This window comes from Ochotona princeps, chromosome 2, assembly GCF_030435755.1.
Source record: "Ochotona princeps isolate mOchPri1 chromosome 2, mOchPri1.hap1, whole genome shotgun sequence".
NCBI classification, from domain to species: Eukaryota; Metazoa; Chordata; class Mammalia; order Lagomorpha; family Ochotonidae; genus Ochotona; species Ochotona princeps.
Window position 1 is genome coordinate 15,884,395 of NC_080833.1, and position 20,919 is coordinate 15,905,313.

The window sequence follows — 20,919 nt, forward strand, 5'->3', positions numbered from 1 at the left end:
TAGAAGAACCTGCTGGCAGGAGGGGCTGGAAGCAAGCAGGGCAGAGGGTGCCTTCATGCCTCAAGCGGCCTGGAGAGGGCCAGTGTATAGATGCGCCCATCTGTTAAACCATGGGAGGACTTCCTGCACGCCGTGGGGCAACAGCACTTCATCCATGTGTGAAGTCCTCACGTGAGCTAGAGGGCGGAATCAAAAACCTAACGCATACCTTCTTGTTGAATTTTTACAACCATCTTCTGGGTGTGAACCCATCAGAGAGGAGAAAACTGAAATTCAGAGGGTTTAGGATGCACACCCCTTGCATGCCTCACCACCTCTGGGTCTCAGGCTGAAGCCTGCAACTAGGAGCTAGCGCATTTCACACAGCATTTCTTCCCAGCACCTACTGGTGTCACTCCCTGATCACACCCAGGCACTTCAGAGAGATAAGGCAGCATCCGCCATGTGCGAGGCACTACCGGATCCAATTTTACCTTCACCAGCAGCCCAAGGCCACAAAGCCGCTCAGCTGGGATTTGAAGCAGTTTCCCAGTCCTGGGCTCTATCTCGTGCTTCAGGGGACGGATCTGCTCGGGTTGGTTCCTCCTGAGACACCCGCAGTTTCCTCTCATCTGCTTCCGGTGCCGGAGAACTTGACACCTCCAGCATCTCTAAGTGGGCACCCACCCTGCCTGTATCACCCAACCCCTTTTTGCAAGCCTGAGCAGATGCCATGTTGGACAGCGGCACCCAGTGGCTGTTTCTGGTACTGCAGCTCTGCGTTTGTGGATCGCTTTAATTATTCGTTCATTGATTATTGTTAGTAGTAAGCACCTACTATGTGCTCAGTGCCAGCAGCCACTAGAGAAGACAGACATGTATATCAGAGCAGTCAGTGGAAAAGCAGCTAGGGATGCTAGATCTGGTAGGCTTCTCAGGGAAGAAAGAAGTAGTTGGGAACAGCCAGAGCCTAAGAGGACCCTGGGGGTGTGGCAAGATCCATTGGCCGAGACAGCTCTGAAGGGTCTAGAATGCCAGTCAAGAAGTCGACCTTCCCCCGTAGGTGCTGGGAAAGGACTCTGTCACAGGACTTTGTGCCTGGGGCAAGCGATGAAGCACAGCACCCTGCCCCATTCGCCATGAGCCCAGGACAAAGGAGCGAGACAGGAACCCCGTACTCCAGCACTAACAACACATGTTTGGGCCCAGAGAACAGAGTCATGTCCAGCGGAGGAGGGGATGGAGAACGGGTGGAGACGTCCCCTCTCTCCTGGAAGAGAGGACAGGAAGGGGCCTTCCTATCTGCTGGTGCCCTATCCCTACCACGAGCCGTCCCTGCCTCCCCAACTGTGACCCAGGGGACGGGCTCCCTGCTCTAGCCCCACCCACAGCCCTCACTTTTTAGGGGACATCCCTCCACCTCCCTTGACAGCCCCCCAACCAGGCAAAAGCCTGGCAGCTGCTGCCACCACCTGCTACTGTGGCCTTGAATGTCATTTGCCCTCTCTGGGCTTTCCTCTGCTCTTACCCAAATGTGCTGGACCAAGAAGAAATCCCTCCATTTAGCCCAGCGAGCCTCTCCCTGCTCACACACCAGCCCAGCCTCCAGGGTCTATACATGAGCCACATGATGCATGCGCCACCATCAGTCACCCTAAACCAGGGCTGTTTCGCTTGCTTTGTGGGTTTATGATCGTGGGTCAGCTCATGGGGCCTTGTTCAGTCTGGGAAGGGGGTGGGGGGCAAGGTCTCCAGGTGGTTTTTTTTTTATTTGTTTGTTTGTTTTTTGTTTTTTGTTCTGCAACGGGCTGTTACCCAAGGCAAGCCCCATCTTGTGGCAGATGGCACGAGCATACACCCCCAGCCAAGCCCAACAACACACGGACCTCCTCGGCTTGCACTGCGTCTGGTGGCCAGAGCAAGTCCCGAGGCTAAATCCAACACCGGCAGGCAGGGACTTGCGCTCCATCCACTTTTATGGGCGGTATTGCCAAGCCAAAAGCAAAAGCTGTGAACATGCCCTTCTGTCCCGGGTAGGGCGGGAAGTGGCAGGAGGCGCAGGCGCGGATCTGACGGCCGGTATCTCTAACCGTCTTCTCTGTTCCTTGGCAGGAGCTCAGTGAGTTCAACGCCACAGCCATAAAAAGCCCCACCAACACGGTCACGGTGCAGAGCCTCAAAGCCGGCGCCATCTATGTCTTCCAGGTGCGGGCTCGCACCGTGGCAGGCTATGGGCGCTACAGTGGCAAGATGTATTTCCAGACCATGACAGAAGGTGAGCTGGGTGCGAGGGGTGAGGGCAGGCTTTGCATTGCATTTGAGAGCAGGAGTTTGCAAATCCTGTCTGAGTGCAGTGGGCAGAAGCCGCATAGCGATGGAGTAGTCTTGTCTGCCCCAGGCGGGGACATGGCAGGTTGTGGCCTGAGGGTGATGTGTGTTCTGCATCTAGGACTGCAGGTCTTAAAAGCATCATTCCCATTCTGATCAGTACAGTGTAAGCCGGGTGAGGTGGGGTGCCAGGAAAACTGGGGTTCTGATGTGGATTTGGCGCCCCGAGGCAGTAAACAAGTCACTTCACTTCTGACCCTCAGTTTTCTTGTCCAGAAATGGGGCGATAACCACCGTGCTGTCCTCATCCTCTTCGTTGTTAGGCATCAGGCTGAGGATCCTGCTCAGGGCTGGCACCAGGTCCCTTGCACAGCTAGCTGTCACCAGCTGCCATTGCCATGAGCCTCGACACTCCACCAGCAGCCAGCCAGGCTCTGGGGGCGGGGGGGCTTTGGCATCCCGACTCCAGAGCCCTTCCCGGTGTCTGGGCCTTTGTCCAGCTGAACATTTCCAGGGCACTCAGAACCTCACATTGTCATCTTCCCACAGAGCTCTCCTCCGAGGGCTCCTAGATCACCCACCTCCTCCAGGAGGTCCCCTTTTTTCTTCAGCACTCAGATCTCTTTCTTGGGGGGGTGAGTGTCACAGACTGGGGCCTGGGCAACTCGATCCTTCACTCACTTCTTTACCCAGTATACACTGAAGGGCCCTGCATGTGCTGGGCCACATGTCAGTACTGAGGACCCAGAGCTGGCCTCAACCCTGCCTCCTATGCTCCTGTTCTTGTTGGGGAGGGACATGAGAATTTCAAGTGCTGAAGGAGTTCAAGGCATTGAGAAGGAACCTGGTGTTTTCTCAGCCAGGCCAATACGAAGTGCACCTGAGCACTCCGAGTCCCTGGCCTTGGGCCAGGCGGCCCTGGGCTCCCTGCGGGACTCTGCCCCACGCGTGGAATCACACGTGGGTAGTCACGGGAAGTCTATCGCAGGATTAATGCAACACTCAAACAGAATAGGAGACACATAAGAGGGAGAGGCCACCAAGACGCTGGTAGAAAGTGGAATTAAAACGAGAAATTTATTATGGTCCCCTTCCCCTATAGTCCAAGTCCACACATTGTTTTTATCATGCCCTACATTTCCACATAGTTTTTTCAAGAGTCCCATATGTGTGGATTTCAAAATGTTTTGCACCAAAACAAACATCTTTAAGATTTGTTTATTTATTTGAAGAGACAAACACGTGCGGGTACGCGTGCACACTCACACAGAGATCTTCCATCTGCTGCTTTGCCACCCCCACCCTCTCTGCACACACACACACACACACACACACACACACACACACACACAGATAATGTGGCTCAGGCTGGTCCAGGCCAAAACCAGGAGCCTGGAACTCCACCTCCCACAGCGGTGGCAAGGGCCCTAGCATTTAAGACCTTCCTCAGCTACATTAGCAGGGAACTCAGGTCCTGAGGACTTTATGCAACAGCTGGCCAAGCTGGGAGCTACTGTTATCCCTTTTCACAGCTGGGAAAAGCAAGGCACTGAAACCCAATACTGAGTTTCACCCTGACAGTAAGTGGTCCCTTTGGGGTTCAAACCCAGGGAGTCTCCCTGCCCCCCTGACTCTGACCTGCCTCTCCGTGAATCAGCTGTTCTAGTTGATTTCCATGTCAATGTCCGGCTGTAGATACTATCTTTCCTATTTTAAAGATGACAAGTTGAGCTGCAACAGCTCACAGATGTGTCCCAAGTGACATGTGTGTGGGTGACATGCATGGGACAGGTGCTCTGTCAGGAGCAGGAGCAGAACCAGGGGACATCCCAGGAGACCAGCAGAGGTGACAGTGTCCACCATGCTCTCTCCCCAGCCGAGTACCAAACAAGCATCCAGGAGAAGCTGCCCCTCATCATCGGGTCCTCAGCTGCCGGCCTGGTCTTCCTCATCGCCGTGGTTGTCATTGCCATTGTCTGCAACAGGTGCGTGGGGGACCCCCGTCTGATGCCAACCTGGCTGCTCGAATCAATGCTCTACTGCCACCGCCTAAAGGCCACCATCAGCTGCCCCTCCTGTGGCTTGGACATCCAGGGGCTGGTCCACTGCAGCCACTTGAGCACTTGAACTGTAGACGCGGTTGAGACGGCAGCATCTCAGGGCTGGGCGGCTGGTGGTTGGGAAGGTGCAGTTGCCCCACCTTCTGCACTTGCGCAGGAGCCCAGCTGAGCTCCTGGAGACATGGGGGGCTCAGACAGGGAGAAGGGCAGATGGTGTCACCAGCAGCTAGCAAGGCGGGAGGCTGGGACCACTTCCCCGCCCCCATGAGCCTTAGGCGAGCAGAGGCTCCTCCTTAAAGAGGTCCCCACTGTGTAGGATAGGCTGGACCCCGGGCCAGGGGCCACAGCTGGAAGCTGACTCTGCACCTGGAAGGGGCTTAGCCAGAGAGGAGCTGGGAAGAACGAATCTGCACTTGAGGTGGGATGGGGGTGTAGGGACCAAAGCTGGGCATGCAGGGAGGCCTCTGGAAAGGCCTGTCCACCCTCTGCCTGGCACCTACTGTGGCTCCCAGCTCCCTGGGCACCTGCAGATGGCTCCAGCCCTTTACTCTTGTTCCAGAAGACGGGGGTTTGAACGTGCCGACTCGGAGTACACGGACAAGCTGCAGCACTACACCAGTGGCCACAGTATGTACTCACCCCACAGGATGTACTTTCCCACCTGCCATGGAATAGCCATGCCAGCCTCCTGGCCTTGGCACCTGCTGGCTCTTCTGCCTGGAGTCCCCCCCACCCCCACCCCCCGTGCCTCCCCTGCCTTTCCCTGGGCCCCATCAGGGATACACCACCTGCCTGCCCCTGCCCCCAGGGTTCCAGGCCTTGTCTGTGCACGCGCTTGCTGTACTGTGGGGGTCAGCAGCTTCCATCTCCCCCCCCCCCCCCCGTCGCCTGGCCAGGACCCAATCAGACACAGGCCATGCCTGCCACGATCCTCTGTATGCCCGGCCCCACAGGGCACCCAGCATGGAGGAAGTACAGGTGCATGGTGCAGAATGTACCAGTGATGAGGGAATTGAGGGTCTGAGTGAGATGACAGGGACCCCAGACTCCGGCCCAGGAAGGCCCCTTCCTCCCCACAGCTCTCCCAGGGCACAGCAGATCCCCCATCCCTGTTCCAGTGGCTTGACCGGGGCCCCATCTTCTCCACTGTCCCATCTCACATCAGGCCAGGCTGAGTGTCTGTGCCACCCTCTCTTGATGCCAAACTGGTATGCCAAACATACCAGTGGGCACTGCGGCCTAGTTGGGGTCATTTCCAATAATCCCCGTCAGGCCCTAAAGCGAGATGATCTTTGTAGGCCAGAGCCAGTTGGGTGGCCCAGTGATAGTGTATACCTGGTAGGATAGTTAGCAGAAGGAAATGGATCAAGAACTCAGCAATGTCCCTCAGACAAGGGAAGGTGTGTCCTGGGTGTTTTTTGAACATCTATTACAAACCATTTCACATATGTGGTCCACAGCCAACAGTCTAACAGTAAAGGTCCCTGGAGTTAGCTGGCAGCACCCCAAAATTATACATGCACTAGGGAGGGGCGCACACACATAAGGGAATGATTTTCAAGAAGCAGAGTCGTGGCTTTTGTCAAATTCTTTTTTTTTTTTTTTTTAAGGTTTATTTACTCTTATTGGAAAGGCAGATTTACAGAGAGAAGGAGAGACATAGAGAAAGGTCTTCTGTCTACTGGTTCACTCCCCCAAGTGACTGCAATGGCCAGAGCTGAGCTGATCTAAAGCCAGGAGCCTCCTGCTGGTCTTGTACACGGGGGCAGAGTCCCAAGGCTTTGGGACCCTGGTGCTTTCCCAGGCCACAAGCAAGGAGCTTGGTGGGATGTGGAGCAGTTGGAACGTAAATCAGCACCCGTATGGGATCCCGGGGCATTCAAGGCCAGGATTTGGCCACTGGGCCCTATTGTCAAATATTCAGGGCATTCATGACTCCAACCAAGTGGGAAAGGGAAGGAGGTACATACATGAGTGGGTAATGCCAGCAGCCACTCAGTTGGTACCTGTCAAGCACCCACTGCGTCCCAGGCATTGTGAACAAAACAGACATGGCCCCTGACCTCAGGGGGAGAAGGTAAAGCCAGCTCCCACAGGTGACAGAATGTTCCAGAAAGAGGGGGAAGAATAATGCGCACTGTCATGCCTGGGAACCCTGGTACAAGATAAGGAAAGCCACCAGACACCAGAGCCATAGAATGGGTGTAGAGACAGGGTTGCAGGGTCCAGGAGGAGGTACTGCTCTCCCATGAGGGGGACACAGGCAGCTTTCACAGAGGAGAAGCAGTGGGCATGGGCCCAGCCAGCTCCAAGAGCCTGGGTTTCGTTCCTGGCTCTGGCCCTGGCCTCTGGTGATTGCACCTCCTTACCCCTGCAGACCCTGGGCGGTAGAAGGTGGTGATGGCTCGTGTGGTCACATCCCTGCCACCATGTGGGGCATCCCCTGGCATTGGCCTGGCTCAGCCCCAGCTACTGAGGACTGAAAGAATGAACCAGTTAGTAAGAGTATTCTCAGTCTCTCATTCAGCCTCCCAGATTTACATTCAGCAGTTAGGGGAAGAGCAGAGGGTGTCGCAGGGGGAGAGAGGGAAAAAAGTCATGGCTGAATTCCCAGGAGGAGGAGCAGCCAGCTCCTGGTTAGGCATCACGCAGGAGGCCACGCACATGGGAGCTAGGAGGACTGGTCCTGGGTTCAGGTCCTGAGTGGGCCAGTTGCTGGCTGTGTAGCTTGGGCCAGATAACTTAGCCTCTCCGAGCAGCTGTTTCCCCATGTGTGAAATGGGGATTATGGGACCTTTCCTCCAAGTTACTGGAAGGAGGCTACGGGATGCTGCGTTTTGGGGACCTGGCACAGTGTGGGACACAGACAGGGCTCCAGAGTGACAGCTGCTGTCATCATTCTGTCTTCATCTGGACGCAGCTCTGCAGACACTGAGCGTCTGTTGTAGGCCCTCTGCTGCAGGCACGCGCCGTCTCGGCTGAGCTTCTCAGCCCCTCTGGGGGTCCCAGACCCCTGCAAGGTGGCTTGTGGGCTCTGATCACATGCCCACCTCAAGTGTGCACTGCACAGCAAGGGAAAACCCAGACGCCCGCACGCCCATACTTGGGAGCAGATTTTATCTTTGACAATGTTTATTCCCATAATTTTTGGCCTTGATAAGGAGCATGAACTCCTTCTAAAAGAACAACAGCGCCTTCTGTCTCAGGGCCTCACCAAGCTTGCCTCCTTAAGCCCATGGTCCCAGGGTCCCAGGGTCCCAGGGCTGACAAGCCTCGGCTCACAAACCCCAGAGGGACCCCTGACCCCAAGGGCCACACAGACACCCACTTGATGGACCCCACCCGTGACAGGTGGCCATCTTTCCTTTTTCAAACATTTACTTCTTTTTACTTTTTGGAAGAGTGACAGAGAAAGATGGAAATTTTCCATTCCCAAATGTTCACAAACCCCCAGAGCCAGGAGAGCAGAACTCAGCCTGGGTCGCCCTCCTGGGTGACAGGAACTCAAGTACTTAACCATTATCTTCTGCCTCCTCCCAGGGTGCACAGTAGCCAGAGCTGAGCCAGGAGCCAAGCCAGAACTTGAACCAGGCACTTGGCATCCCAAGTGGTGTCCATAGCACTGGACAGCCCCCAGGGTCATTTCATGTCCTAAGATCAGATGGTTTAAACACAAGCTTTCAGAGCCAGGGTGGTGGTTTTGTAATCAGTAAGAGATTCAATCCCCCATTCACTGCTCAAATGTGCAGGACATGAGGCTTGGCCAGGCTAAAACCAGGAGCTATTCCCCCATGGGTGGCAGGGACCCAAGTCCTGAGCCATCACTGCTGTCTTCCAGGGTGCACATCCCCAGGAAGCTGGACTGGAAGCAGAGGTGAACTTTGTCAGTATGGGATGTGCGTGTCCCGAGCAGCGACTTCCATGCTGTGCCACATGCCACCCCTGACAGTATTTACTGTAGGCTTTGTGGAGCACTCGCCTCTGCTACAGCTGCTCAGCTCCGCCTTACAGCATGAAAGTAACCACAGGGACAGGAGTGAGCATGGCTGTGTTCCGATAAAACTTGATTTACAAAGCAAGCAGCAGACCAGTTAGAAGCTTCAACTGCTACATTGGAGCCCTCGGTGTTTTCCCCGGGCCTGAGGTCTTGGGTTGTCATGGCAACCTCCTCCCCTTGCTGGAATATCAGAAACAGAGGCTGGGCATGGTCAACTTAACAGCTCCAAGGTCACACAGCTGAGCAAGGTTGCTGGCCTTACTCACCTCTCGACCAAGTCTCAGAGAGACCCAGAAATTCCAGCTTCGAGCTCCTAGGGCCACTCCTTCCCAGAGACGCAGCTGCTGAAGCAGTGGTTGACGTGAGCAGGGAGCTGCGGGAGCCCAAGTCTGGCCTGGGCTGGGAGGAGCCAGCAAATCCAGGCAGCAGAAGGGTCAGTTACCTGGGAGGCGGCTGTGGGAAGATCAGCTGTCCCTCACTTCAGAGAATCCTGCTTGGTGATACATCCAAATTGGATTTTGGATGTCCTGGTCAGCTTTTTGTCTCTTGCATCAAAGAACAGAGGTCTACATCAGGTCGAGGATCGAATCCATGTGCCTAGTGTCTAGCCTCTCACTGATCTCAGGAGGGAATCAGGATCCAGGAAGGTTTTGGCCTGGCTGCTGGGCCCAGGAGGCAGTCCCAGCAGCTGTAGGTACTCAGACCTGAGTGGGCTGGACAGTTAGGAGAGGCTCCTGGGCAAGTGGTGGGGAGGAGGGGTCCTTAGTAGTTGCTTGTTCTGTCTGTATTTTTTAAAATCATATTTAAAAGCCAGAGAGGTCTTCTAGTCACTGGTTCACTCCCCAGACACCAGCAACTGACAGAGCTGTACCAGGCTGAAGCCAAGAGCCTGGAACTCGGTCTGTCTGATTCTCTCTTGTGGATGCCAGAGGCCCAAGTACTTGAGTGCCCTCCCAGGATGTGCGTAAGCAGAAAACCGGTTCAGAAGTGGAGCCTTGGGCCCGGCGGCGTGGCCTAGCGGCTAAAGTCCTCACCTTGAACGCCCCGGGATCCCATATGGACGCCGTTTCTAATCCTGGCAGCTCCACTTCCCATCCAGCTCCCTGCTTGTGGCCTGGGATCCAGTTGAGAACGGCCCAAGGATTTGGGACACTGCACCCGCGTGGGAGACCTGGAAGAGGTTCCTGGTTCCTGGCTTCAGATCAGCGCGCATCGGCCCGTTGCGGCTCACTTGGGGAGTGAATCATTGGATGGAATATCTTCCTCTCTGTCTCTCCTCCTCTCTGTATATATCTGACTGTAATAAAAATAAATCTTTAAAAAAAAAAAAAAAAGAAGTGGAGCCTTGACTCAGAGCCAGGCACTCCCCTGTGGAATACTAGGGTCTCAAACAGCAACGTTTCCACTGCTCCCCCTTTCTGTGTTGTTCCTTCTTCCTTTGGACCCCTGCTTCCTTGGCTTGCACCCCCTGATTCTCCATCCTGAGGCCTGCAGCCTGCGTGTCCTTTGGTCCTTCCAGGCTCACACCCATAACAGGCTTTGCCAGTCCATCCTGACATTCGGGCTACTCCAGAAAGCTACTCCCAATCAGAATCAACGTCCCCCCTCTTCTGTCTGTTCCTCTTAACCCTTCTGGCTCAGGGAGACCCAGGGAGGGCGAGTGACCCACAGGGGAGGGCAGGGGAGATGGGGGGAAGGTTGCCCAGTTCTTCCAGGGGCTACATGGAGGCTTCTTTCCCTCCACGGAAGGACAGACTTCTGCTTTTCCGTGTGACTCAAGATGAGTCAGTCTGTGTGACCGGGCCTGTCTTGTCCCACAGTGACCCCAGGCATGAAGATCTACATTGACCCATTCACTTATGAGGATCCCAACGAGGCAGTGCGGGAATTTGCCAAGGAAATCGACATCTCCTGCGTCAAAATCGAGCAGGTGATTGGAGCAGGTAGGTGGCTGCTACCCTACAAACTGCCACCGTGGGCAGGGAGATCACCCCAACATGTGTGTACTCTTGGGGCAAAGGGACAGAGGACCCTCCAAGACCTGAAGGTTCAAAATGCCCAAGGAATAAGGGCTGTGTAAGTGGGTCATCTGCTAAAGCCACCTCACCAACTGAAAAAGGGGAAACTGAGGCATGGGGCTGGGAAGGAGCTTACACAGCAAATCACTGATTGAATTGGGCTGAAAACCAATCCTTGGGATTCTCTGTCCAGTGCTGTGTCCTTTATCTCCTGCCCATCCCAGGTTGCTATACACTGCCACCTCGCCCCCTCCCAGGCTCCCCCTAGCCCTCCCCCAAGGCCCAGCCAAATACCATGAAGACACCCTGATGGATTTGAGGACTGGGCCCTCCACGTTGTCTTAAGACTCTGTGTCTGAGAGGGTACATTATCCAATGAGGAGGGGACAGGAACACAGGTGACAGGAACCCTGCCCCCTGGCAGATGACTTTCCACCTCTCTCTCTCCCCATGTCCATCCCAGGGGAATTTGGAGAGGTCTGCAGTGGTCACTTGAAGCTGCCCGGCAAGAGGGAGATCTTCGTGGCCATCAAGACACTCAAGTCAGGCTACACAGAGAAGCAGCGGCGGGACTTCCTGAGTGAGGCCTCCATCATGGGCCAGTTTGATCACCCCAACGTCATCCACCTGGAGGGTGTGGTCACCAAGAGCACACCTGTAATGATCATCACAGAGTTCATGGAGAACGGCTCCCTGGACTCCTTCCTCCGGGTACGGGAAGCCAGGGGTGCTGGGCCCAGGATGGGGTACCTAGAGGGTCCTGGGAGAACCCTAGATCAGAACAGCTTCCAGACTGTGACTTTCCAAACCCTGGCCCGTGGCAGGCATTGCTAGTCAATTCCAGCGCCGCCTCCCATGAAGCCCAGGTGTAATCCCAGCGTCCTTCTCAGTATGGTTGCCCAATTGATCAGAGCCAGATCACAGCCTGAGCCCTGCTTCCTGCACACTCTCAGCCACCCTTCTTGTGCTGCGCAGAGAAGCAAGCTCCGAAGAGTGGTAGACGGGACTCCCGGAGGGTCAAGGTGAAAGCCTAGACTAGCACCAGGTGTGTTGAGCCCTCCACCAGAGTTTTCACCAGATTTTAGAGTCGCCCAGCACCAGGCAGAGTCCAGAGCGCAAGACCAACAGAGGGGAGTTTCTGGCCTGCCCCCACCTCCCAGAGAGCACAGCAAAGGGTTCTGCTCAGCAGCACCATCGGGCTAATAGCTGTGCCACAAACACCCATAAAGTGCCTACTCGGTGCCTGGCCTCTTCCATGTACCATTTTGCTTAACTCAGAACAGCCCTAGGAAGTGAGAATGGCTTATGCCCATGAGGTTCTAATACATGTCCCAAGTTGCCCTGCCAAGACGGGTAGGGCCAGGGTAAAGCCACATCCACCTGCTCTCAAGCCCATGAGTTTCCCACCCACCCCACAGTCAGCCTCTCTCAGGTTCTACAGCATCCGAGTCCTCCCTACACCCACCCCAGGGAGCCTGGGGCCAGGGCAGCAGGGACCTGCTCCAGCTCTCCAGAGCTCCCACACCTGCCCTCCTCGCACCGACACCGTGTCTTTTTCACTCCTGAAGCAAAACGATGGGCAGTTCACAGTCATCCAGCTGGTGGGCATGCTGCGGGGCATCGCGGCAGGCATGAAGTACCTGGCAGACATGAACTATGTGCACCGCGACCTGGCCGCCCGCAACATCCTCGTGAACAGCAACTTAGTGTGCAAAGTGTCTGACTTTGGGCTCTCACGCTTCCTAGAGGATGACACATCAGACCCCACCTACACCAGTGCGCTGGTAAGTTGGAGCTGGGGAACACGGTGCCAGTCCTGCCTGCTCATGCCCAACGCCAGGCCCTGGCACCCACACGTCCTGCCTTCCTTCAGCTCCCAGATGGGTGGGATGGCACTGCAGGCAGGTGAAGGCCTGGTGCAGGGGCAGCGCCTGAGCCGAGGCCCTGAGCACATGGCCATGCTGTGTGACTAGAACACGGGAAAAGGCAGTGCGCAGCTCCGAGGAGACGCCCTAGAAATGCCCAACCTTGGGACTTGCTCCTGTGAGCAGCTAGGGTTGTTGATATGTTTTGTTTTGTTTTGTTTTTCAAGATTCATTTATTCAAAAGACAGCAAAAGACAGTTACAGGGAGAGGGAGAGAGATCTTCCATGTGCTGGTTCACTCCTCAAATGGTTGCCATGGCTGGCACTGAGGCAGGCTGAAGCCAAGAGCCAAGAGCTTCATCCCAGCCTCCTACATGAATGCAGAGACCCAAGGGGTCCAAGCTTGTTGACCATCCTCTGCTGCTTTCCCAGGCACTTTAGCAGGGAGATGGATCAGAAATGGAACCTCTGGGACACAAACCAGAGCCCATATGAAGTATAGGCACCTGATGTGCCACAATGCTGGCCCCCAAAAGTCTGTTTGTTTGTTTGTTTGTTTGTTTGTTTTAGGGCTTACTTTTTTTATTATTTGAAAGGCAGAATTTCAGAGGAAGGGAGAGACAGGCCTTCCAACAGCTGATACACTCCCCAAATAGCCCCAACAGTTGGGGCTGTCAGGCTAAAGCCAGGAGCTTCTTCTGGGTCTCCCACATGAGTGCAGGGTCCCCAGCACTTGGGCCATCCTCCATTGCTTTCCCAGGTGCATTAGCAGGAAGCTGGGTTGGAAATGGAGCAGCTGGAGTTTGAACCAGCACCCATATGGGCTGCCAGCAATGTAGGTAGCAGCCTAACCCATTACACCACAATGCCTACCCCCAGAAAGAGTCTGTAGCTTAAGGAGTAAGATACAGGTCTGCCCTCAAAGAGCTCTGGCTGATGCCAGTGTAGCCAGTGTAGCAGGTAAGTCCATTGAGGGCTGTGCTGGGGAACAGGTGCCTGTGACAGGTAGAAGGCAGCAGTGGGATGAAGAAGAGAGAGGACTTCTTTGGACATGAGGGAAAGGCTTTTGGGGGCCACATGGATGTGAAGGAGGAGGGGTCTAGGTAGCAGAATGAGTAGGACAGCATGTGCAAATGTCCTGTGGTCAGAAGCACATGGAGGGTGGGAAGTGGAGAGCTGCCTCCTGAGAGTGCTGCAGCCCAGCCACCAGGCTGGGAACTGTCGAGAGAAGAGGTCACCCAGGTCAGCCTCCCACCCACTGGCCAACTCTTGCTGTCCCCCAGGGTGGGAAGATCCCCATCCGCTGGACGGCCCCAGAAGCTATCCAGTACCGGAAGTTCACCTCAGCCAGCGACGTGTGGAGCTACGGTATCGTAATGTGGGAAGTGATGTCCTACGGGGAGCGGCCCTACTGGGACATGACCAACCAGGATGTGAGTCTCCATGGGGATTGGGGGGGAGGGGTTCCTCATGACCTTCTGTCACCCTGGGGCATAGGAGTCAAGGCTGTTGAGATCCACAGTCTGCCGGAGCTGTCCCCAGGCCAAGGTCAGCTGAGGTGTATGGGTGCCCAGGACCTGCATCCCCTGGGTGGGGGTGGGGGCAGTAGGAAAAGCGCCTGTGACCTGCTACATGTTCACCATGTAGCTGGGAGGCACGATGATTCAGGGGCCTAGGGGCAGTCATCAAGAGCTCTGTGGTCAGGCACACAGGTCTAGAGCTCCGTCTGTGGGCCTTGAAGTCAGGGCAGCGTGGGCAGCATCAGCCAGGAAGTCTTTGGTGGGACTCCAGTGGGAAAAGAACTGGTGGAAATGAGGACTCCCAGGTGGAGAGGGCAGCCTGTGCAAAGGCCCAGGGGTGGGATAGGAGGAGGTGTGTTGTGGAGTCAGGGGAGGAAAGCTGGCCGTGAACGGAGGTGAGGGTCTGTGCTATGTGAATGCCAGCCCAAGGGTTTTCATGTGCAAAAGCACCAGCAGGAAGAGCCACAGAAGCTCCTTAGAGAAGGAGGACAAGGTCAGATCCCCAGGGGTATCTGAGCTGCTCTCCCTGACGCATGGGAGGAAGCACCAGCCAGGCTCCAGGCTGTGCTATAGGAAACATCTCACCCCTGGAACCGGCAATGGATGGCACAGGTGCAGAAGATGCGGCCATGCTGGAACCCAGCAGGGGCCAGGAGGGGGTTGGGGTCACAGAGGGGAAAGAGGGCATAGCTGTGGAGTTGACACAGACGGGCCAGCAGGGCAGGCCCTAGGAGAGGTTGTGGTCAGGGTGCTGAATCCCTAACATTGGCAGAGCACCCAGCTGCCAGCTCAGTGGTGGGAAACCATGGCAGGCCCAGCTCTGGGGTCCCCTCCAGGAAGGGGAAGTAGTGGCCATGACGGCCAGCATGCTCAGGCCCAGGAGCGCACTGAGGTCACCACCCCCGCCCTTATCCCCATGTTGTCCCCAGGTGATCAATGCCATCGAGCAGGACTACCGGCTACCAGCACCCATGGACTGCCCGAGTGCCCTGCACCAGCTCATGCTGGATTGCTGGCAGAAGGACCGCAACCACCGGCCCAAGTTCGGCCAGATCGTCAACACGCTAGACAAGATGATCCGCAATCCCAACAGCCTCAAAGCCATGGCACCCCTCTCCTCCGGGTACGGCCCTGCCCTGCTCCGGCTGGGCCATGGCTGCCTCCTGATTCTGGCTGGTGTCCTCTGCTGCAACCAGGGCTGGGAACAGATAAGAGCAGTGGTGGTTGGCATCTTCCCAGCTTGGGGGTATGGAACACGGAGCATCAGAGGTGTGTGCCCTTGTAGGTGGCAGGGAAAATGCCTTTTGAAGAATGGTCACAGAGGACAGCAGCTGACTGGCAGCCCATCACTCCCCTCACACTCGCCCTGGAGCCTCTCATTGACATTCTGCACCTACACACACAGAGGACACACAATTAGATACAAACACTTGGGCTTCCTCACACACAGACAAGCACAGCATCTCACAGCTCCCCACAGCCACAGGTCCCTGCACACACAGCCCACTCAGAATCTCACACCCCACACGCGTGTGTCCCCACGCTGAGGTAAGCGTCTCCAGGCCAGAGAGCCTGACTCCATGTAGGAAATGTTGCCACAGACTCCCTGGAGCATTCCATCTCCCCAGGGTCCTGGGGCATGCTCCATCGGGCCACCATTCACCACTGCCCACCCTGGGCAGTTGCCACTCCCACCTCCAAGCTGGCCCTGTACCTTCTCACTCCTCAAGTCTGCAATCACCAGCTGTCCAAGGCAATTCCAGCTGTGTGGCTTAAAGCTGCCGGCCTCACTGCTCCCAGACTGTTTGGGTCACGGTCCTTCCTCCACTGAGACCTGCACGCTGCCTCTACTTGTCACTCCCTGCGTGCTCTGTGTCAGCCCCCTCCTGGCTTGCTCTCTGGCTGAAGCCACTCTGAGCTTTTGACAACAGGGGAATCATTTCACTCCTGGCCAGTAGGGACATCATTGCCACTCATACCCCCTGTTTCCCTGGGCTCTGGGGCTGCAGCCCTCCTGTAGCAGAGCAGGACGGAGAGCAGCCCTTGGGGCAGGGGCAGGAAGAGACGGGCAGAGTGACCCTCGCTGGAATCCTGTCTCTTGGAAATTAGAACCATTAGAGAAGTACCTCCTGCCCTTGTTCCCAAGGGCCCAGCAGAGGCCGCTCCAGCCTTAAGTCCTGCCCACACGTACTTGCCCACTACGATCACACAGTGGTCTGCAAGTGTGCATGCGTGACCGCCCGCAGGTATGTCTGTGCACACCCCCTCACTCCTCGGAGGACAGAGGCCCTGACCATCCCTGTCACCCACCCTCCCACCCACCCCAGGATCAACCTGCCGCTGCTGGACCGCACAGTCCCCGACTACAGCAGCTTTAACACGGTGGACGAGTGGCTGGAGGCCATCAAGATGGGGCAGTACAAGGAGAGCTTCGCCAATGCCGGCTTCACCTCCTTCGACGTCGTGTCTCAGATGATGATGGAGTAAGTGTCCATTGCCTCCAGATGCCCACTCCCTTGGCCAGTGAGCAGGGAGCCCTGGAGGGCGAGGGACAGGCAGTGTCCCCGTAGAGAGGGTGGGGACCAAGGGGTCAGATGGCCAACTCTGGAGAGACAATGCTACATCGCTGTGACTCTTGGATGGGTGACCATAGGCAAATCCCAACATGTCCCTCGGCTTCTGTCTGTTCCTGTGTGAATTGGGGCTTTAGTAGGAGGCTGAGGAGTTGGCAGGAATTGGTGCCTTGAAAATACACACTCCTGTCCCATACCCAGGGCAGAGGGGAGAGGGCACTTGGGCACCCCAAGTCTGTCCAGTGCTCTTCCAATCCCGCAGCCCCTGCAGCCCAACCCTGCTCTCTTATCCCAAACCTGCCTGAGGGAGCCCCGCCCCCCGCCCCCCTCTCTCCACAACCCTGACAAGCGTGCTTCTTTCCCAAAGGGACATTCTACGGGTGGGTGTCACACTGGCCGGCCACCAGAAAAAAATCCTCAACAGCATCCAAGTGATGCGGGCCCAGATGAACCAGATTCAGTCTGTGGAGGTCTGACGGTCACCGCCTCGTCGCACCTGTTCCTACAGACCCCGCCCCCTCTGCCCCACATGCTGGCCCCCCTGGCGCTCCGTCCACTGCAGGGTCAGCCACCTGCCAGGAGGCCGCCGGCAACAGGAAGGACCAAGCAGCACTGCAGCCACGAGGCGTCCCCGAGAACACAAACCACTCAGACGACGGAAATAAGGGAATAGGGGAAAAAAATAGCAAAAGAAAAAAATAGATCCTGGGAGGGGGCGGGAGACACAAGGACCATTTTTTAAAAAAGGATTCTCATGAAGAAAGCAATGGCCGATCTTGGAGCAAATCACGGCGGCCTGGGAGATCCAGGCAGTTTGTCCAGCCAGACACCAACAGCAGCTTCTCTCCGTCGCGCTCTGGGAGGAAGGTGGTCAGGCTAGAGGCGTGGATCAGAGGTGAAGAAGAGGAGAGCTGGGGGACTGCCCCCTCTCCTGTCCTCAGGCTGCTCAAGCCAGAGCCGAGTGCCGGGCCCACGGGGCAGGCGGACAGACGGCCACCCTGGGCCCCCGCTTTGGAAAACTCCATGCCTGCTGCCACTGGGCAGACAGAAAACTGGTCTGTCTTTGAAGAAGAGTTGGGGAACTCCAGTGAGAGACCATTTCTCCTGCCAGTTCATGGGGCTGAAGTGGGGGCTTCCGTCCGTTCGCCTGGATCAGGGAGAGCCCCAGACGCCTGAGAAAGGGGCGGCCTTGCTGGAGATGACCCTCCCCCACGTCTGCAGCTCCTGCACACAGCCCGGTCTCCAGGGCACCCCCAGCCAAGGCCCGATGCTGCAGGCACTGCCGTCAGCTACGACTGCCACCGAGGAGGGCTGCTCCAGCGACTGGGTTTGTTGAGAGCAACTCGTGGACTTGGGGGGAGGGGGAGGGAATTTTGGTCACGGGTGGTTTTGGTTGGGGGGGTTGTTTGTTGGATTTTTTTTTTTAATGAAATGACACTTTGACATTTCCTACCTTTGGAGGACTTAATCCTTCTCCAAGAAGAAGGTGCTTTCTGCGTACTGACTTAGGCAATACACCAAGGGCGAGATTTTATATGCACATTTCTGGATTTTTTATACGGTTTTCATTGACATCCTTCTCACTTCCCACCTGCTGCCAGGCCTCACCAAAGCCAACCACCACAGGACCATCTGGCCATCCAGAGACTCCAGAGAGATTTCAGTGGGGAGGGGGAGGCGCCAAGGTGGGGGAGCAGCCATCTCCCCTCCCACACTCCCCCTACCACCCCAGGACTATTTTTGAAAGCGACAGATTGAGCAGGAAGTGGGTTGTGGGGCTACTCTCCACCCACCCCAGTTGATCCAGTACTTCCCAGGCAAATAGGCCCCTTCGAGGTTCCTGGGTGCCCGGAGATGGCCAAAGCCCAGTGTTGCTGCTGGGACTGGAAACTGGGCTGCACCAGAGGCCAGGACCCTGCTCATTCACTGTGATAGCCCCGCCCTGCAGAGGGCGCTCCTGGGGCCCAGGCAGGCCGTGCTCTTTCTCTTCCCTGCGAGGGGATGTGTGTGATTTCTCTGCCACCTCCAGGCCTTCGCCCAGGTCTGGGGGTTTGGGCGAAACCATCAGCCAAGAGGTCCGGCCACAGATTCTGTCCTGTGGGCCAAGGCAGGCACCTGAGCGGAACAATCGGTTAGTGAGCGGAACGGAAATAAACGCTTTAGTTATAAAACGGCCCCTGTCCTCTGTGCATTCCAAGAGAGAGCCTGGTCCCCTTGGGGCGTGCTGGGTGGTCCATCACGTCCTCCCAGGATTCTAGAAGGCCTAGGACCAAGCAGACACTTGAAGGACAGCAGAACTGCATGTGACCCTTCAAAGGCACAGGCAACAAAAGTGAGCTGGACCCTGGCATCCGATGCCCTGGGTGTCCAGGTAAGCCACTGCATCAGAAGAAGGGAGCTGACTGGGTGTACACCACACACCAGGCCCAGCAGAAAGGGGAGCTGTGAGGATGGACTGTGACAGTCAGAGGTCAGGGGGTGTTCCTGGAGTATCCGCTTGCCCACCTGTCAGGAATGGCCACCTTCTCTCGGCCAGCTTTAGACAAATGGGCTCCTACTGCCATCGTGAGTAGATCTCCGTGTGCATGGGGAAACTGCGCTGTGCACAGAGGTCCGATGGAGAAGGAGGAGGCAGGGACACCCCCTCGCAGGGCCTCGAGAAGACCGACTCTGAGGAGTGATCCAGCAGGTTCAAGAGCCTGCGGTCAGAGCGCGCCCAGCCAGGCCAGCCTGTTGTCTGTCACTCACCTGGTTCCCAGAGCCATGATGCCACTCAAAGGGAAGGAAGGGATTAGAGGAGTGTCAGCTCCCTAGGGGGACAGCAGGGCCAGCCACAGGGAAGGCCCTGGCAGGCTTCCCATTGCCTGGCCATCAGGGGCCCACTGGCCAGCCCTCTGTGCCCCCAAGATGCCCGCACGGGTGGCAGCTGTCCCAGCACACAAGGTCACCTTCTGGCTGCATTGATGCTCTTTAGATTAACTCTGTCTCCCCAGCCCACCCCCTGCCCTGCTGCTCCGGGGCCCCCACAAGGGGCTGGCATCGGTGCTTCCTGTCAGATGGCTTCCTGTCCTAAGCCGCTAGGCTGGGTTCCACTGGCCAGTGCGTCTGCTTGTCCATCCTCTGGAGCCCAAGGGCCTTGGTGGTCTTGGACACCACATTCCTGCTTCCCAGAGTACGGGTGCTCCCCAGACCCTCTGTCTCTCCTTCCAGGGAGCAGACAGACAACACTGTGACTGTCCCCAGGTGCAGGCGCCGCTCCTCCCCTCCACAGGCGCAATGCCCCCACCCCCACCTCTTGGTTGCTGCTCGGCAGGGAGTGGCAGGTTGCGCTGCCAAGCCCCTTCTACTTAAGCTGCCCACTCGCCCAGGCACACAGCCCCAAGCCGTTGCTGCCTGGTTACTAATCCTTTCCTGGCGCCACTTCCCCAAGTGCCAGCCCCCACCTGCCCAGCAGTGGGAGAGGCGTTTCCGGCTGCATTTGCACAGTTGGTGCTTAAGGAAGGAAAGCTGCCCTCGTCAACACAGACCAGGGCACCGTGGAAATGGAGCCAGCTGCTCTGGGATGACGTGACTGGCAGAGCTGTGCCAGGGCCAGGTTGGGGAAGAGAGCTGTGCCACCCACCCTGGTCCCTGCTGCCCCCACTGGGGGGGTTATTGTCAGGAATCAGCCGGCCTCTTCCCAGAGGGTGATATTTACAAAGCTAATTAGCTGGGAAGACGTGAACTGACCAATCAGAACAGATAGTGGTTATGGCAGGGTTCTGTGGGGACGCCTCAGGGACTCAACAGCAAGGGCTGTTTACCAATGCCAGCAGTGCCCCTGGTTCAGAGGGCATCACCTGAACTTGCCCCATTCTTTACTGGTTGCTTCTCATTCTGTCACAGTCTAGGGGCTCATGGCCAGAAGGCCAAGGGGTACTCACCCTGCCCAGCTCATCACCACGCTGGGCACAGGAAGGCTGCAGGCCACTGCCCACCCTAGTGCCAGGCCCTTGGCTACTCTGGGCTCTCCCAGGATCCCAGTAGTGCAAGACTTCCCCAGGAGATGACCCTATCCTCATGGGACCGGCTGTAGCCCTGACCCTGTGGCTGTCTGCTGCAGTTACTAGCATGGGCACAGATTTAGGGAGACTCTTCCCCTGCCTGGGTAAGGCAAGTGAAACGCTATGTGCACCTCAGTGCTGGGGGCAGGAAACAGCAGTCAGGGGTGAAGTGGCTGGAGGGAGCAGGGCAGGCCCTGAGCCCCAGTCTGTCCGCTTCTAGTGCCTACTCACAGATAACAGGAAGCTCTTGGTCTCTGCTGCTGGTGGGTCGAAGAAGGAATAGCTCAGATGGGAGGCCTTCTTGGAGGAGGCTGACTTGAAAATGACAGAAGTGGGAAGAAAAGACATCCCAAGGTGCTGTGGCCATGTGGAATGGCACAGGGAGGAGCCAATTCCACATGGGTCCAGAGAGTAGAGGAAATAGGGAACACAGCAAGAGGGGAGGAGGAAGTTCAGGCAGGTCGGGCACAAGCTATGGTGCAGCAGAGAATGCTGGGGCGGCAAGCATGGGGCTGAACTGACTTGTAGAAGAGCCT

The 20,919-nt window shown here is 56.7% G+C and overlaps 2 protein-coding genes across 4 annotated transcripts in view; both read left to right on the plus strand.

Annotated features, from left to right (window-relative positions):
- EPHB2 (EPH receptor B2) overlaps nucleotides 1-17,502 on the plus strand; it is a 163,648-nt gene extending 146,146 nt beyond the window's left edge. Inside the window, exons 7-16 of one of the 3 annotated variants that reach the window (XM_058676615.1) lie at nucleotides 2,092-2,254; nucleotides 4,184-4,292; nucleotides 4,927-4,994; nucleotides 10,185-10,307; nucleotides 10,846-11,093; nucleotides 11,951-12,166; nucleotides 13,531-13,680; nucleotides 14,697-14,890; nucleotides 16,095-16,250; nucleotides 16,708-17,502. In XM_058676615.1, the coding sequence (XP_058532598.1) occupies nucleotides 2,092-2,254; nucleotides 4,184-4,292; nucleotides 4,927-4,994; nucleotides 10,185-10,307; nucleotides 10,846-11,093; nucleotides 11,951-12,166; nucleotides 13,531-13,680; nucleotides 14,697-14,890; nucleotides 16,095-16,250; nucleotides 16,708-16,816 (1,536 nt within the window). In that variant the 3' untranslated portion in view covers nucleotides 16,817-17,502. The remainder of the gene's footprint in view (nucleotides 1-2,091; nucleotides 2,255-4,183; nucleotides 4,293-4,926; nucleotides 4,995-10,184; nucleotides 10,308-10,845; nucleotides 11,094-11,950; nucleotides 12,167-13,530; nucleotides 13,681-14,696; nucleotides 14,891-16,094; nucleotides 16,251-16,707) is intronic. The other 2 variants (XM_058676624.1, XM_058676633.1) reach the window with 2 other exon arrangements.
- C1QA (complement C1q A chain) overlaps nucleotides 1-20,919 on the plus strand; it is a 280,199-nt gene that overhangs the window by 212,719 nt on the left and 46,561 nt on the right. The window lies entirely within an intron of this gene.